The 16,046-nt window shown below is 45.2% G+C and overlaps 1 protein-coding gene across 4 annotated transcripts in view; it reads left to right on the top strand.

Annotated features, from left to right (window-relative positions):
* galt (galactose-1-phosphate uridylyltransferase) overlaps nt 1-16,046 on the top strand; it is an 81,294-nt gene that overhangs the window by 47,861 nt on the left and 17,387 nt on the right. For all 4 annotated transcript variants that reach the window (XM_070867974.1, XM_070867978.1, XM_070867985.1 and 1 more), the window contains one exon: nt 8,807-8,929. In XM_070867974.1, the coding sequence (XP_070724075.1) occupies nt 8,807-8,929 (123 nt within the window). The remainder of the gene's footprint in view (nt 1-8,806; nt 8,930-16,046) is intronic.

The following is a 16,046-nucleotide window of genomic DNA, read 5'->3' as shown; positions in this document are numbered from 1 at the left end:
TAAGGTGCCACATAAAAGGTTACTAACTAACGGTAAACAGAGAGTCGGGATAAATGGGTAATTTTCAGGTTGGCAAACTGTAACTAGTGGGATGCCACAGGGATCAGTGCTGGGGCCACACTAGTTACAATCTATATTAATGACTTGGATGAAGGGACCGAGTGTATTGTAGCCAACTTTGCTGACAATACAAAGATAGGTATGAAAGCAAGTTGTGAGGAGGACCAAAGAGTCTGCAAAGTGATATAGACAGGCTAAGTGAGTGGGCAAAAATTTGACATATGGAGTATAATGTGGCAAAATGTGAGGTTATCCACTTTGGTAGAAAGAATAGAAAAGTAAAATATGATTTAAATGGAGAGAGACTACAGAATGCTGCAGTACAGAGGGATCTGGATGTCCTGGTACATGAAACACAAAGAGTTATTAACATGTAGGTACAGCAAGTAATTAGGAAGACAAATGGAATGTTGGCCTTTATTGCAGGTGGTATGGAGTATAAAAGTAGGGAAGTCTTGCTACAACTGTTGGTGAGACCTAGAGTGCTGCGTACAGTTTTGGTCTTCTCATTTAAGGAGGGATATACTTGCATTGGAGGCAATTCAGAGAAGGTTCACTAGGTTGATTCCTGGGATGAAGGAGTTGTCTTATGAGGAAAGGTTGAGCAGATTTGAGTTCAGAAAAATGTGAGGTGATCTTATCGAAACGTATAAGATTCTGAGGAGGCTTAAAAGGGAAGATGCTGAGAGGATGTTTCCCCTCATGGGGGAATCTAGAACGAGCACATTGTTTCAGAATAAGGGGCCGTCCATTTAAGACAGAGTTGAGGAGAAAGAAATATCTTCTCTGAGGGTTGTGAATCTTTGGAACTCTCTACCCCAGAGTGATGTGAAGGCTGGATCATTGAATATATTTAAGGTTGAGAGAGACCGATTCTTGAATTTTATAGGGGAGTCGAGGGTTATGGGGAACAGGCAGGAAAGTGGAGTTGAGGCCAAGATCGCATCAGCCATGATCTTATTGAATGGCGGAGCAGGCTCGAGGGGTCATATGACCTGCTCCTGCTCCTATTTCTTAGGCCTTACTCTTTTAGTTAAGAACATATTAGGAACCATAAAGGTAACCTATGTATGGAGGCTGAAGACCTGGGTATGAATACCTTGTGTCTATTTTCACAAAAGAGAGGGACGATGCAGACATTGCAATCAAGGAGGAGTAAAGTGAAATATTAGATGAAATAAACATAGTGAGAGAGGAAGTAACAAGGATTTAGCATCTTTGAAAGTGTATAAACCCCCAGGCATGGATGAAATATATCCCAGGCTGTTAAGAGAAGCAAGAGAGGAAATAGCAGAGGCTCTGACCATCATTTTCCAATTCTCTCTGGCTACAGGTGTGGTGCTGGAAGACTGCTAATGTTGTACCTTTGTTTAAAAAGGGAGAACGAGATAGACCGAGTAATTACAGGCCAGTCAGCCTAACCTCCGTGGAGGGAAAATTATTGAAAAAAATTTTGAGGGACAGGATAAATATTTGGAAAGACACTGATTAATCAAGGATAGTCGGCATGGATTTGTTAAGGGAAGGTCGTGTCTGATTAACTTGATTGAATTTTTTGAGGAGGTAACCAGGACGGTTGATAAGGGTAGTGCGTTTGATGTTCTGTGTATGGATTTTAGCAAGGCTTTTGATAATGTCCCACATGGCAGACTGGTCACAAAAGTAAAATCCCATGGTATCCAAGGCAAGTTGGATTCAAAATTGGTTCAGAGGCAGGAAACTAAGAGTCATGGTCAATGGGTTTTTTTGTGACTGGAAGGCTGTTTCCAATCGGGTTCTGCAGGGCTCAGTACTAGATCCCTTACTTTTTGTGGTATATATCAATAATTTGGACTTAATCATACCCTCTCCATTTAAGAAGTTTGCAGATGATACAAAAATTGGTTGTGTGGTTGATAATGAAGAAGAAAGCTGTAGACTGCAGAAAGATATCAAGGTGGACAGAACAGTGGCAAATGAAATACAATCTGGTGAAATGTGAGGTAATGCTTTTGGGGTGGCAAGGGAATAAATGGTGGGACACTGAGAAATGTAGAGGAATAAAGGGACTTTGGAGCGCATGTCCACAGATCCCTGAAGGTAGCAGGAGAGGACGTTAAGGTGGTTAAGAAGGCATACGGGATACTTGCCTTTATTAGCCGAGACATAGAATATAAGAGCAGGGAGGTTATGCTTGAACTGTATAAAATACTAGTTAGGCCACAGCTAGAGTACTGCGTGCAGTTCCAGTCACCACATTACAGGAAAGATGTGATTGCATTAGAGAGGGTACAGAGGAGATCTACGAGGATGTTGCCTGGACTGGAGAATGTTAGCTATGAGGAAAGATTGGATAGGCTGGGGTTGTTTTCCTTAGAACAGAGGAGGCTGAGGGGAGACCTAATTGAGGTGTATAAAATTATGAGGGGCCGAGATAGAATGGATAGGAAGGACCTATTCCCCTTAGCAGGAGGGATCAATAACCAGGGGGCATAGATTTTAATAAGTTGTAGAAGGGGATTTGAGGAGAAACGTTTTCACCCAGAGGGTGATGGGGGTCTGGAACTCACTGCATGAAAGGCTGGTAGAGGCAGAAACCCTCATAGCATTTCAAGCGTACTTGGATGTGCACTAACAAAACATTAGTATGCTGGTACAGCAAGTAATCAAGAAGGCAAATGGAATGTTAACCATAGAGTATAAAAGCAGAGAAGTCCTGCTACAACTGTACAGGGTATTGGTGAGGCCACACCTGGAGTACTGCATGCAGTTTTGGTCTCCGTATTTAAGATAGGATATAGTTGTATTGGAGGCATTGAAGGCTGTTCAGAGAAGGTTCACGAGGTTGATTCCAGAGATGAAGGGGTTGACATGAAGAAAGGTTGGGTCTATACTCATTGGAGTTCAGAAGAAATGAGAGGTGATCTTATCGAAACATACAAGTTAGATGCAGAGAATATATTTCTGCTCATTGGGGAAACTAAAACTAGGGGGCATAGTCTCAGAATAAGGGGGCGCCCATTTAAAACTGAGATAAGGAGGAATTTCTTCTGAGGGTTTGAGGGTTGTAAATTTGTGAAATTCTCTGCCCCAGAGAGCTGTGGAGGCTGGGTCATTGAATATATTTAAGGCGGAGATAGACAGATTTTTGAGTGATAAGGGAATAAAATGTCATGGGGAGTGGGCAGGGAAGTGGAACTGAGTCCATGATCAGATCAGCCATGATCTTATTGAATGGTGGAGCAGGCTCGAGGGGTCAAATGGCCTGCTCCTATTTCTTGTGTTCTTGAAGTAGCCTACAAGGCTACAGACCAAGAGCTGGAAAGTGGAATTAGGCTGAATAGTTCTTTGTCGGTCATCACAGACACGATGGGCCAAATGGCCTCCTTCAGGTGCATAATTTCTATGATTCTATGACTTCCTGACTCCCCAGAGTCCACCACCTACAAGGCATAAGTCAGGAGTGTGATGGAATACTCTCCACTTGCCTAGATGGGTGCAGCTGCAACGACACTAAGGAAGCTTGACACCATCTAGGACAAGGCAGCCCGCTTGATCAGTACCCCGTCCACCACCATAAGTATCCACTCCCTCTACCAGCACATTGTGGCTGCAATCTCTGCTCTCCACAGGTGTATGACAGCAACTTGCCAAGTCTTCGACAACACCTCCCAAATCCATGACTGCAATCACCTAGAAGAGCAAGGGCAGCAGATGCATGGCAATGCCATCACTTTCAAGTTCCTCTCCAAGTCCGACACCATCCTGACAAGGAAATATATCGCTGTACCTTCACCATCACTGGGTCAAAATGCTGGAACTCCCTACCTAACAGCACTGTGGGAGTCCCTACACCACATGGACTCCAGCGGTTCAAGAAGAAAGCTCACCACCAGAGATGGGCAATAAATGCTGTCTTGCTAGCGATGTCCATATCCCTCGAATTAATTTTGAAAAGTTAAAAATGTGAATTTCTTTCATATTTTACAAGTAATGCGCATTAATTGATTCACACACCAGAGGGAGCCTGTGAACTATTCCTCCATTAAATTCTGTTACTAGAATTAACGGACAGCTGTTTGGAAACTACTTGCTTAAGTGACGGAGAAAAACTGCACTCTAACTTCTATTGAAATTCCCAGATTCTGTGGCTACATACAGATACAAGAAAGAATTCCTATAAGCTTCCATTTCTGTGGTCATTGCAGGTAGGGACGGAATAACTCATCCCTCTGGTAAGGGAACCCACAACCTACTGGTAGGGTAACCCACGGAGACATAGGCCCCAAGTTTCGTCCCGCGGTGAAAATGGCGCACCTCCGAGCTGGGCGCCTGTTTTTCGCACCGAAAACTGCGCCTAAAAAAAAGTCCTATATTCTCGAGCTCCTTGGAGCTCTTCGCAGCAGGGGGCGGAGCCTAACACTCGCGCCGATTTTCTAAGTAGCAGGGGGCGGGTACAATTTAAATCAGCCTTCATGGTGCCGGCAACCCCGCGCGCATGCGTTGGAGTGTGCGCGCACGCGCAGTCTCACACAAATATTGGCACTCGGCCATTTTTAAAAATACTGCAGAAAAAGTGAAGATTTGTTTCTTGGACCCCTGCAAAGGCTTGTAATTTATTTTTTTATATATTTCTGTGTGTGAGGGAGTGCTTTTAGCAGCACTGCTGAATAAATCACCTGCTGAAATCAGTGAGTTCAGCTTTTCACTGCTAAACTTGCAGAACCGGTGCTGCATTGGTGCATGCAAATTAAGGACTGTGTGTTTGGAGAAATAAGAGTGCCAATTCAACTTTGCAATGGATCAACGTCCACCAAGAACAAAGATGGCAAACCATTGCATAATACGTGGTGTTGACAATGCAGCACCCATTCTGCAAATTTAAATATAAAACTGTCGATGTGGCTGCCTCTCCCTGTCCAAATGGCCTCAGTCCCCCTCACAGCTCAAAGACTGCTGCTGTATCTTCGGCTGCCGTCGAGCCACTGATGCCGCCCCTAAAGCGTGGCCGAATGGCCTCAAGCACCATAAAGAGTTGCGTGTGTCAGGTGTTGATTCTTCGGCTGCCGGCCAGCCACTGACGCCGCTGATATCCTATGGCCGAATGGCCTCACGTCGGTCCACTGCTGATTCTTCGGCTGCCGGCCAGCCACTGACGCCGCTGATATCTCATGGCCGAATGGCCTCGGGTCCGTCCGGTGCTATTTCTTCGCGGCCAGCTACGAAGAGAATGAAGGCCTGCCTCAAGCACTGCAGCTCAGCTCGAAGCTTGCTGCCGCTGCCGTCGAAACACTGACGCCACACCCTTGCCTGTCTCCAACATGAAAGGCCTGCCTGAAGCACAGCAGCTCGAAGGCTGATGCTATTTCACACAGGTAGGAACATGGTTTATTTAATCTTTTCTTTGCTTATAAATTTTTATTCAGGTTGGATTTATTTGTATAAGTATAACTAAGGATTGATTGTAGAATTTAATGACTTCCCTTCCCCCCCCCCACCTCGTTCCCTCCGCCTAATTTGTAACCTACGCCTGATTTTCTAAAGTGTAGACAAGGTTTTTTCGAGCGTACAAAAATCTTCACTTACTCCATTCTAAGTTAGTTTGGAGTAAGTTTTCACTTACGAAACTTTGAAATCAGGCGTAAGTGGCCGGACACGCCCCCTTTTGAAAAAAAATTCTGTTCCAAAGTGAAACTGTTCTAACTGACTAGAACTGGAGCAAACTAAATGTCGAGAATTCCGATTTCTAAGATACTCCGTTCTACACCAGTTGCTCCTAAAAATCAGGAGCAAATCATGTCAAAACTTGGGGCCATAAACCTTAACTTTAGAACCAAGTGGATTAAAAGCAAATACAAAAAAGTTTTCACATTAAGGGTTCTGAGTGTGGAATATACTGTAGCAGAAGACCAAAGATGCAGAATCAATTTCAGGTGGTTTGAAGGGGAGATAATGCCCTTACGACACTGATATATTGCATTTATATAGCACCTGGAACATCGAAAAAGACTCTAGGCACTTCAGAGATGTGGTAAAAATGGAACTCAAGCCAAAGAATGAAAAATTAGATGGGGTAACCAAAGACTTTGTCAGAGGTTAAGGAGGAAAGGGAAGTAGAAGGTTTTAGAGCACAGGACTTATGTGGCTAATGGCATGTTTACCAGTGGTGAGGTGAGGGGGAGGAGCTGCACAAGAAGTTTGAATCAAATGGTTGGGCAAGAGGTGGATTGAGAGGAGCAAGGCGATGGAGAGATTAGATCTGGGACCTGTGTAGCTCTCCCAGGTTGTGGATGATGGGCAAATGGGACTTAGTGCAGATACGAGCTCCATAGTTTTGGAGAGTGATTAGACAGCAAGGCGAACGCTGGAGTAATTGAATCTCTACGTGACAAAGGCATGTGTGGTGGTTTCAGCATTGGATGGCCTGCGGTAAGGTGGAGACAGGCAAAATTGTGGAAGTATGGGTCTTTGGGATGGATAGGATATTGGGTCAGAAACTGAACTCGAGGCCACACGGGATGCTGAGGCTGCAAACAATCTGGTTCAGTCTGAGAGGAGGTTGGCAAGGGGATGGAATTGGCGGTAAGCGTATGAAGTTAGTAGAGAGGGCAGAAGATGATGGTTTTGTTTTTTTCTCTGTTTAGCTGGAGGATGTTCAGACTTGTCTCGATAGACCTGCGCCTGTGTTCCACCAAAGTGCTCCAATGGCTGTGTTGATTATTAGGTGTAATTTCCTTGAAAATTGGAGAATCTTGGAGGTCATTTTCAGTACTTGCAGTGGTCAGGCCTGGGGCATCATTTGGAGAGTTGGACTGAGAATAAAAGAAGGGGAAAATGGAATGGACCAAAAAAAACACATGCAAAAATCAATAAATAGCAAAAAATAATAACTAAAATGTAGAGGAAATTAGGCAAAGGAATTACACAGCACTGTGCAGAAGGAAAGATTGAAGAGAAGCAGGAACAGCAGTAAAATGAGAAAAATGATTAATTATAAATAGTTGAGAACAAACAAAAAAGTGTTCAAAGCAATGAAAATAAAGACAGCTGGAAATAAGCAGTAAATCAGCTTCTGGAAGATTGAGATGTGTTCATGTTTGATGTTGCACTTCACCAGAGCCATCAAAATGGATTTAATTCTTTTGGAAACAATTAAGCAGTTTTTCTTGTGTTGTTTCTACCTGTGTATAAACACACAGAGAAACAACGAAAATGCAGAGGGAACAGCATGCGTACGAGAAAGCTCCAAACAAGATGTGGAACCATGGTTTATGTTGGCTGTGGGGGCTACTCTGTAAAGAGACTTTAACCAACTTTTTTAAATACTCCCCTGAATGAACATATTTTTGTGAACTATTTACAGAATCTCTGTAAATCTAATTTTGGAGGAGTACTTTCTGTTCAAAGTATTTCCCCAATGTTCATCTGACTGTTGAAACAAAGATTAATTACAATGTTGTTTTTGTTGCTTCACAGAAACCTGCCATTGTTGGTTCATAGTCTCTGACGTCCACTGATGCCAGCTACTGGAGCGACTCCATTGATTTCAGTGGAGCCACTGCTTTGGACCAGTCTACCACTGATCTGGGGCCGCTCAATGCTGGAAATGACTTTACTATCTCAGCATGCAGTAGAACTCAGCTGATATTTTTTTCCCCTGGGTTTGGGTGGCTCCAAATTTGGCTCTCGGGCAAGCCTGAAATGCTATCTCCCATTAAAATGCATAAAGGAAAATAAATTGTCCTGTATAGACTAGTAAATAGAAATGTATCCCATTCTTGCTAAGAAACCGAGTAAATCTCCCCACCCCACAAGTTACAGTTCTTCACTGTGATAATGTATATATTTCTCTCCACATAAGAAAGCGAGTGATAATTTGACTCTTTCTGCTGGTTTGAAAAACCTCGGGTAACTCTGTTGCAGGAATGTAAGGGGGCACATACTCTGTCTTCTAAAATAAAATGCAGATCTCCCCCCGTGTGTGTGTGTGTGTGTGTGTGTGTGTGTGTGTGTGTGTAATGCACCTGGATATATTCATGTCGGCACAGACTTCGAGTGCACCTGGATATCATCATACATAGGAAATTACTGACTTCAAAGTCTCTAATTTAATTTAACAGATCCACGTGTAACTTTTTGGGGTTAGTGTTAAGTTTCTGAGGATAGAAGCTACAGAACAGAAACTGAATTCATCAAAGGAAATTCTAACATGATATTGAAAGAAAATACAAAAAGGACCAAATTAATAAAGGATTTTGTTTTCTAAATATATTTTCTTAAAGGGGATGTTCTAGTCTTTCTTAATTCTAAGATTTGTTTTACTTTCCTCCATGCCATTTTAATGCGCCTTTGTTTTATAAACTTATACCATACATCTTTCCATAGCCAAATGGATTGGCAGTCAATGTGGTGCCAGTTCTTTGCCAATGTAGCTGGTTCACAAGAGGGTGGTAGTGACTTATTAGTCTCTCTGATGTCCTAATATGATGGGAATTTACTATTTAGAAACTCGCCAACATGAGCCCGAGTCCTTACATTGTTGTGGCACAGCCAATCAGTTCTTGTTTCTCTTCAGAATGCTCAAATCCTGCCCTAGTACGTGAATAGAAAAAACATTTCAGTAGTGTACTTTTATGAAAGATTAAAATTATACTGGTGACACTATTAGATCTTCATATCTCTTCACTGTAAGCTAACCTATTTAAAGCTTGTTGTTTGGTTTATATGGGCTGTTTTTTCACAAGGGAGTTATTTTTACATATTTCAGGTGTGGGCCAGTACCTTTCTTCCCAATGAGCCAAGAATTGCCAACCGGACACAACGGGACCATTACAACAGCCACAGAGTGCCAATGCTGGTGGAGTATGCCAAGTTGGAGTCTCAAAAAAAGGTTCTTTTTAATTTTTTGATAGATTCTATGAATGAATAGCATTTTGTCATGTTATTTTAAATGTGACTTTACATGCACATTCCCTTCACTTTAATGGTTATATAGTGTAATGAGGCTGATGGAGTCCTGTAAAGTAGCAGCTTTCATCCCAGGAAAATGGGCATTATGCTCCGTAATTTAACTGTGCTTGTAAATTGTTGTACGCACCATGCCATTAGCGTTTGCAAGCTAATGTCATGGTTTACTTCAGATGTTGCCTTCCTCCATGTGTTCTTTTAGACCAAATGTGAAATGATGTAATCCTCTGTAGCAGGCCTTTTGTCTGTATTGCATTCTCTTTATATTTTTTTAAATCCAATTGTCCATGCTCAAAAAATCCTGAAGATTTATTTGCCCACTGTATATGAATACATTTTTTATTTCTCCCAAACTGCTCGGAGTCACCATGTAGGTGACTTGTTTTTTGCATCTTCTGTCAACTTTATTGTATAACTGGCTATGAGGAAGCGCCCAATAAAATACTTGCCATCTAGATTGTGTGGGACTCTGTTTCCCAATTCTCCTCTGTGAAAGCCAGAATTCCCTTTCAGCTCTTCATGGTCAGTGATATGACTGGGACGAAGAGGTGGCTCTGAGGGGACTTCGTTCTATTTTTTTTCCCTCCCCTCTCTGCTGATTTTTATTCTGGGTTACGGGTCTGCGGATCCTAGATGATTTCTGTTAATTTGGGCATTCGAGTGTGAGCGTAGCCAGTGCCCTTTTTTTAAAAAAAGAGATACTGGTTCTAAACCATTGCTATGTTGATAAATTATTTGGCACTAATTTGACCCCAACTTCCTTCACAATAAATTAGTCACTAACTGATGCGAAGTCCAGATTTACTACCCAAAGTGCTGGTCTATTACAGGCCTGTGCTCAATCAGAAATCAATTACTAATTGGAACGGACAGATTACTAGTGTAATTGGATAATGGTCTTCACTCCGAACCAGCTGGCATGGATGTAATGCATTCCTCCGATCCACTCATTTAGATCATTTTCTGCAGAAGAAATAACAATTATAGAGACTTTGTGCATGTTGTTCATGGCAGTGGCCCAGTTAGTATGGACAGTGTGAAAAATGTATGAAGGAAATGATGGATCATTCAGCACCATCTCCTCTTCTGACCGCAAGATGCTGAAGGCACATGAATGGGGCTGCCTTTAGGATATTTTATTTCCTTTTGAAAAGAGCTCTAGTATTTCAGCAACAAAGTCAAACGTTAAGCGAGGTTGCAATTTATTTAAGAAAATTTAATTTTTAGGTGGAAAATATTCATTTGTCATTGGTCTTTGAAAGTGTATACCTTTTTCTACTTCAGCTATTTATCATTCAGAAAGGTGCAGAAAATGTTAGTGTTCAAAGAGCTTATGCCCTGCATCTGTTCAAGAAACTAGTTTGAATTTTTGGTCAGCTGGTTAACTCCAAACCAAGCTGTTGAAATTCACACAAATAGAATGGCCTGGAATTTCCTGGTGCCTAAACAATGGAGAGTATGGTGAAATGCCGATTTTTGACACACAGCACCAAGGAAATTTGGGTGTAAATGACTTGTGTCTGATTTTTACACTACGGCTTAAAGTTCCTCGATGTTTTACCTCCGCTGAAACCCTCAGCTGCTCATTAACGTTGCCCCTCCCCCATGCAAAAGTCATCATCATAGTCAGTCCCTCGGAATCGAGGAAGATTTGCTTCCATTCTTAGCATGAGTTCTTAGGTGGCTGTACAGTCCAATATGAGAACCACAGTCTCTGTCACAGGTGAGACAGACAGTGGTTGAAGGAAAGGGTGGGCGGGGAGTCTGGTTTGCTGCATGTTCCTTCCGCTGCCTACGCTTGATTTCTGCATGCTCTCGACGATGAGACTCGAGGAGCTCAGGGCCCTCCCGGATGCACTTCCTCTACTAAGGGCGGTCTTTGGCCAGGGACTCCCAAGTGTCAGTGGGGATGCCCCACTTTAGCAGGGAGGGTTTGAGGGTGTCCTTGTAACGTTTACACTGCCCACCTTTGGCTCGTTTGCCATGGACGAGTTCCGAGTAGAGCACTTGCTTTGGGAGTCTCGTGTCTGGCATGCAAACTATGTGGCCTGCCCAGCGGAGTGTGATCAGTGCTTCAATGCTGAGGATGTTGGCCTGGACGAGGACGCTAATGTTGGTGCGTCTGTCCTCCCAGGGGATTTGCAGGATATTGCGGTGACATCGTTGGTATTTCTCCAGTGACTTGAGGTGTCTACTGTACATGGTCCACGCCTCTGAGCCATACAGGAGGGCGGGTATTACTACAGCCCTGTAGACATTGAGCTTGGATACAGTTTTGAGGGCCTGGTCTTCAAACACACATTTCCTCAGGCGGCCGAAGGCTGCACTAGCGCACTGAAGGCGGTCTTGGATCTCGTCGGCAATGCCTGCTCTTGTCAATAGGAGACTCCCGAGATAAGGGAAGTGGTCCACGTTGTCCAGGGCCGCGCTGTGGATCTTGATGTTTGAGGGGCAGTGCTGTGCGGCGAGGACAGGCTGGTGGAGGACCTTTGTCTTACTGATGTTTAGTGTAATGCCCATGTTTTCATACGCCTCGGTAAATACGTCGACTATGTCCTGGAGTTTAGCCTCCGTGTGTGCAGAGTTGCAGGCATTGTCCGTGTACTGTAGCTCGACGACAGAGGTTGGGGTGGTCTTGGACCTGGCCTGGAGACGGCGAAAGTTGAACAGCTTCCCACTGGTTCTGTAGTTTAGTTCCACTCCAGCGGGGAGCTAGTCAACGGTGAGGTGGAGCATGGCAGCGAGGAAGATTGAGAAGAGGTTTGGGGCGATGACGCAGTTGGTAACGATTACGGCCTGCATGTCTTCGTGGAGCAGGCGGAGGATGGTGACTTACTTTTGGGGGCATCCGAAACGGAGGAGGATGCTCCATAGATCCTCGCGGTTGACCGTGTCAAAGGCCTTTGTCAGGTCGAAGAAGGCCATGTATAAGGACTGGCGCTGTTCCCTGCATTTTTCCTGCAGCTGTCGCGCTGCAAAAATCATGTCCGTTGTGCCCCGGAAGGGACGAAATCCGCACTGGACTCCGGGAGGAGCTCCTCGGCCAAGGGCAGAAGACGGTTGAGGAGGACTCTAGCGACGACTTTCCCAGTGGCTGATGGCAGGGAGATTCCTCTGTAGTTGCCGCAGTCAGACTTGTCCCCTTTTTTAAAGATGGTCACGATCACTGCATCTTTAAGGTCTCCCGGCAGGCTCTCCTCCCTCCAGATGAGAGAGATGAGGTGCCTCTCCGCCATATTTCAGTGCCTCATCAGGGATTCCATCCGCTCCCGTAACCTTGTTGTTTTTTAGCTGTCTTATGGCTTTTTCACCTCGTGCAGTGTTGGGGCCTCACTGAGGTGGTGGCGGGTAGCATGCTGCGGAATGGAATCAAGAACACTCGAGTCAAAGGCAGAGCCTCGATTGAGGAGATCTTCGAAGTGCTCCTTCCAGCGGGCCCTGACTGCCTCGGTGTCCTTGATGAGTGTTTCCCTGTTCTTGGCCAGCAGCGGGGTGGGGCCTTGGGTGTTTGGACCGTAGGTGGCCTTGTCTGCGATGAAGAATCCTCGCACATCATGGCTGTCAGCCAGCTGCTGGATCTCCTGTGCTTTCTCCATCCACCACCTGTTCTTTAGCTCCCGGGTCTTTTTGTTGGACCTTAACCTTGAGCTGTCTGTAATTGCTGCTTTGCTGCTCCCGAGTTGGGTGGTTGTTTAAGGCTCAGAAATGCTCTGCGCTTGCAATCTGTTAGCTCTTGAATCTCCTGCCGATTCTCATCAAACCAGTCCTGGTGTTTCCTGGTTGAGTGACCGAGTGTCTCTTTGCAGGCACTGGTTATAGAGGCCTGGAGGCATTCTGTGTCTCGGGATCATCAAGGCATGCCAGGTTAGCTGTGAGGTACTGACTGTAAAGGGTTCTCTTAGCTGGGTCCTTAAGTGCCCTGACATTGACTTTTTTGCGACACTGCTTCTGCTACCCCCTACAGCTCAAACAAATATTCTATATTTACACCAGTTCTCATTATACAAATTTGGATTACACAAATTAGGGTTGCATTCCCTAGAATTTAGAAGGTTAAGGGATGATTTGATCAAAGCTTTCAAGATATTAAGGGGAACGGATAGGGTAGATGGGAAGAAACTATTTCTGCAGGTTAGGAGATTGTAGGACCAGAGGGCATAATCTAAAAATTAGAGCCAGACCTTACAGGAGTGAAATTAGGAAACATTTCAACACACAAAGGGTGATGGAAGTTTGGAACTCACTTCTGTAAACTACAATTGTGCTAGATCAATTGTTAATTTTAAATCTGAGATTAAACGACTTTTGTTAACAAAAGGTATTAAGGGATATGGGCCATATGGAGTTCGGTCACTGATCAGCCATGATCTCATTGAATGGTGGAACAAGCTCGAGGTGCTAAATGATCTATTTCTGTTCCAATCGCCTCAATTTTGGCCGAGCCCGTTTTTCGCCGCACTTATCGGAGTTGCGCCGCTTATTTACGTTCTGAGAGGTGGTGCGCCGAAAAATGTTGTTGCCAATTTGGCCGCTTTCCGGCCTCTTCACTGCAGTCGCGCAGCGTGGCCAGTCGAGTCGAGGGTGGAGCCAGCGTTCTGCGCCGAAAATCATGCCAAGACATCTGCACATGCGCAATGGAGTCCGCTGGTGATGTCCGCGCATGCGCAGTAGCGCTGCGAGTCTGCAATAACAGTGGGTCTCTGTGTGGCGATGGGATCCTTCAGATAAAGTTCTCTGCATTTATTCTGCCTCCTTTGATGGGCTACGGGCGGGCAGAGAAGAGATATGAGGTTGATCTTTAGTGTTAGGAGTCTGAGTTGTGAGGAAACACTTGAGAACAGGCTTTTCATGAGTTCAAACTGGTAAAAGATAACTTTTTGTCTCCTATCAAAGTTCTTCGCACAGTGCTTGATCAACACTTGGAACTGGACTCCCAGGCATAGTGGTGGAGGTGAAAAGTCTGGTGGCAGGCAGGAGCACCATTAGTTCTCCTGCCTGTCCCTAGCCCTGGCCAAGTGACCTCCCGCACCGGCCGGCCCGCTGCCTTCCTAGGCTGAGTTTGAAGATGAAGGTAGGACTTACTTCAATTTTTTATTTTTTATTGAATTCTTAGTACTTTTTGTTTGCAAGGTTTGGTGGTTTGTAAGGCTTGGTGATTTAGGTGCAGGCAGGTCCTCTCTGCTTCTGGCCTCTATCCCAGGCCGAATGGCCTCAGATATACCTACCTGCGCCGATTTCTTTAACTCTCTGCAAGAGTTTTCTGAAGTGGCCACATAAGCTGGCCTAAGTAGATTTGGAGTAACTATTAGCTGGCCAAAGTTGCCTAAATGGGCAGAACTGGCGTAGGTGGCTGGTAATGCCCCCTTTTGAGAAAAAAAAAACTAACCTAAAAAAATTGTAATTAACTCAGTTACGTTGGTGCAACTTGATTGGGGAAAATAGGGATTTTTAAGTTATGCCAGAAAAACTAAGTTACTCCCAAAAAAATGGAGCAACTCCTGGCCAAAATTGAGCCCTATGGGGCCAAGTTTCGGCCTGAGTTGCTCCTGTTCTTTTGGAGCAACTGGTTTAGAATGGAGTATCTTAGAAATTGCAATTCTTGGCATTTAGTTTGCTCCAGTTCTAGTCAGTTAGAACAGTTTCAGTTTGGAACAGATTTTTTTTTTTCAAAAGGGGGCGTGTCCGGCCACTTACGCGCGTTTTGAAAGTTTAGGCAGTGAAAACATACTCCAAACTAACTTAGAATGGAGTAAGTGTAGATTTTTGTATGCTCAGAAAAACCTTGCCTACACTTTGAAATTCAGGCGTAGGTTACAAATCAGGCGTAGGGAATGGGGGGTTTGGGGGTTTAAAGGGAAGTTTACAAACATTAAACACTTCAGTTTTACAAATAAAGAGCCATCATCAATAATAAATGATAAATACATCAATAAATCAACCAATGAATCAATCTCTCACTCTCTATCTGTCAGTGTCTGTGTTTCTGACAGCGAGGGGAGGGGGGGGGTGAGGTGAGGGGGGGTGAGGGTGAGTGAGGGAGGGAGGGGGGTTGAGGGGGGTGAGGGTGAGTGAGGGGGAGGAAGGGAGGGGGGAGAGGAGAGGAGAGGGAGGCTGAACCGGCATGGCCCAAGACTTCGGGCAGGGTACGCCCCCAGCACCGGAGTTAAAGGTAAGTGGCCGGGGGTCGGGTCCTGGGGTGGGGGGTGGGGGGCGGTGGGTCCGGGGTGAGGGGGGGCGGTGGGTCCAGTGATGGGTGGGGGAGTGGGGGTCTGGTCTGGGGGAGGGGGGGGCGGGGGTCGTGTCCGGTCCGGAGGGGAGGGGGGAGGGAGCGGGGGTCGGGTCCGGGGGTGAGCGGGAGTCGGGTCAGAGTGGGAGCTGGGGGTTGTGGGGTGGGTGGGGTGGGGTGTTTGAGAGAGCCAGTTGAAGGGAGGAAGCAGGAGCTGGGCGTGGGAGGTGCAGCCTGATCCACGCAGCCCCAGTGAGGCCATTCGGCCAGGGCTAGCGGCTGCGTGCTTCGGGCCCCTCCCACACAGTTTTGGGCGCCTGGAGCTACTGCACATGCGCACCCACTGTAGCGCATTTATTTTGTCAGCAAATTCTGGCCCATCAGTTCAACGGTAGGAAGTATATTCCACTTTGGTAGAAAAAATAGAAAAGCAGACTATTTTTTAAATGGTGAGAGATTGGGAAATGTTGGTGTTCAGAGGGGCCTGGGTGCCCTTGTACACGAATCACTGAAAGTTAACATGCAGGTACAGCAAGCAATTAAGAAAGCAAATTGTTTGTTGGCCGTTATTACAAGACGATTTAAGTATAAAAGTAAAGACGTCCTGCTGCAATTATATAGGGCCCTGGTGAGACCGCACCTGGAGTATTGTGTACAGTTTTGGTTTCCTTACCTCAGGAGGAATATACTTTCCATAGAAGAAGAGGAACGAAGGTTCACCAGACTGATTCCTTGGATAGGGGTATTGTCCTATGAGGAGAGATTGAGTAGACTAGGCCTGTATTCTGTAGAGTTTAGAAGAATGAGAGGTGAT

Source organism: Pristiophorus japonicus, chromosome 2 (genome assembly GCF_044704955.1).
Source record: "Pristiophorus japonicus isolate sPriJap1 chromosome 2, sPriJap1.hap1, whole genome shotgun sequence".
In the NCBI taxonomy this organism is placed as follows: domain Eukaryota; kingdom Metazoa; phylum Chordata; class Chondrichthyes; family Pristiophoridae; genus Pristiophorus; species Pristiophorus japonicus.
The sequence above is the reverse complement of the archived record's forward strand: the minus strand, read 5'-3'. Positions and strand labels throughout refer to the sequence as shown.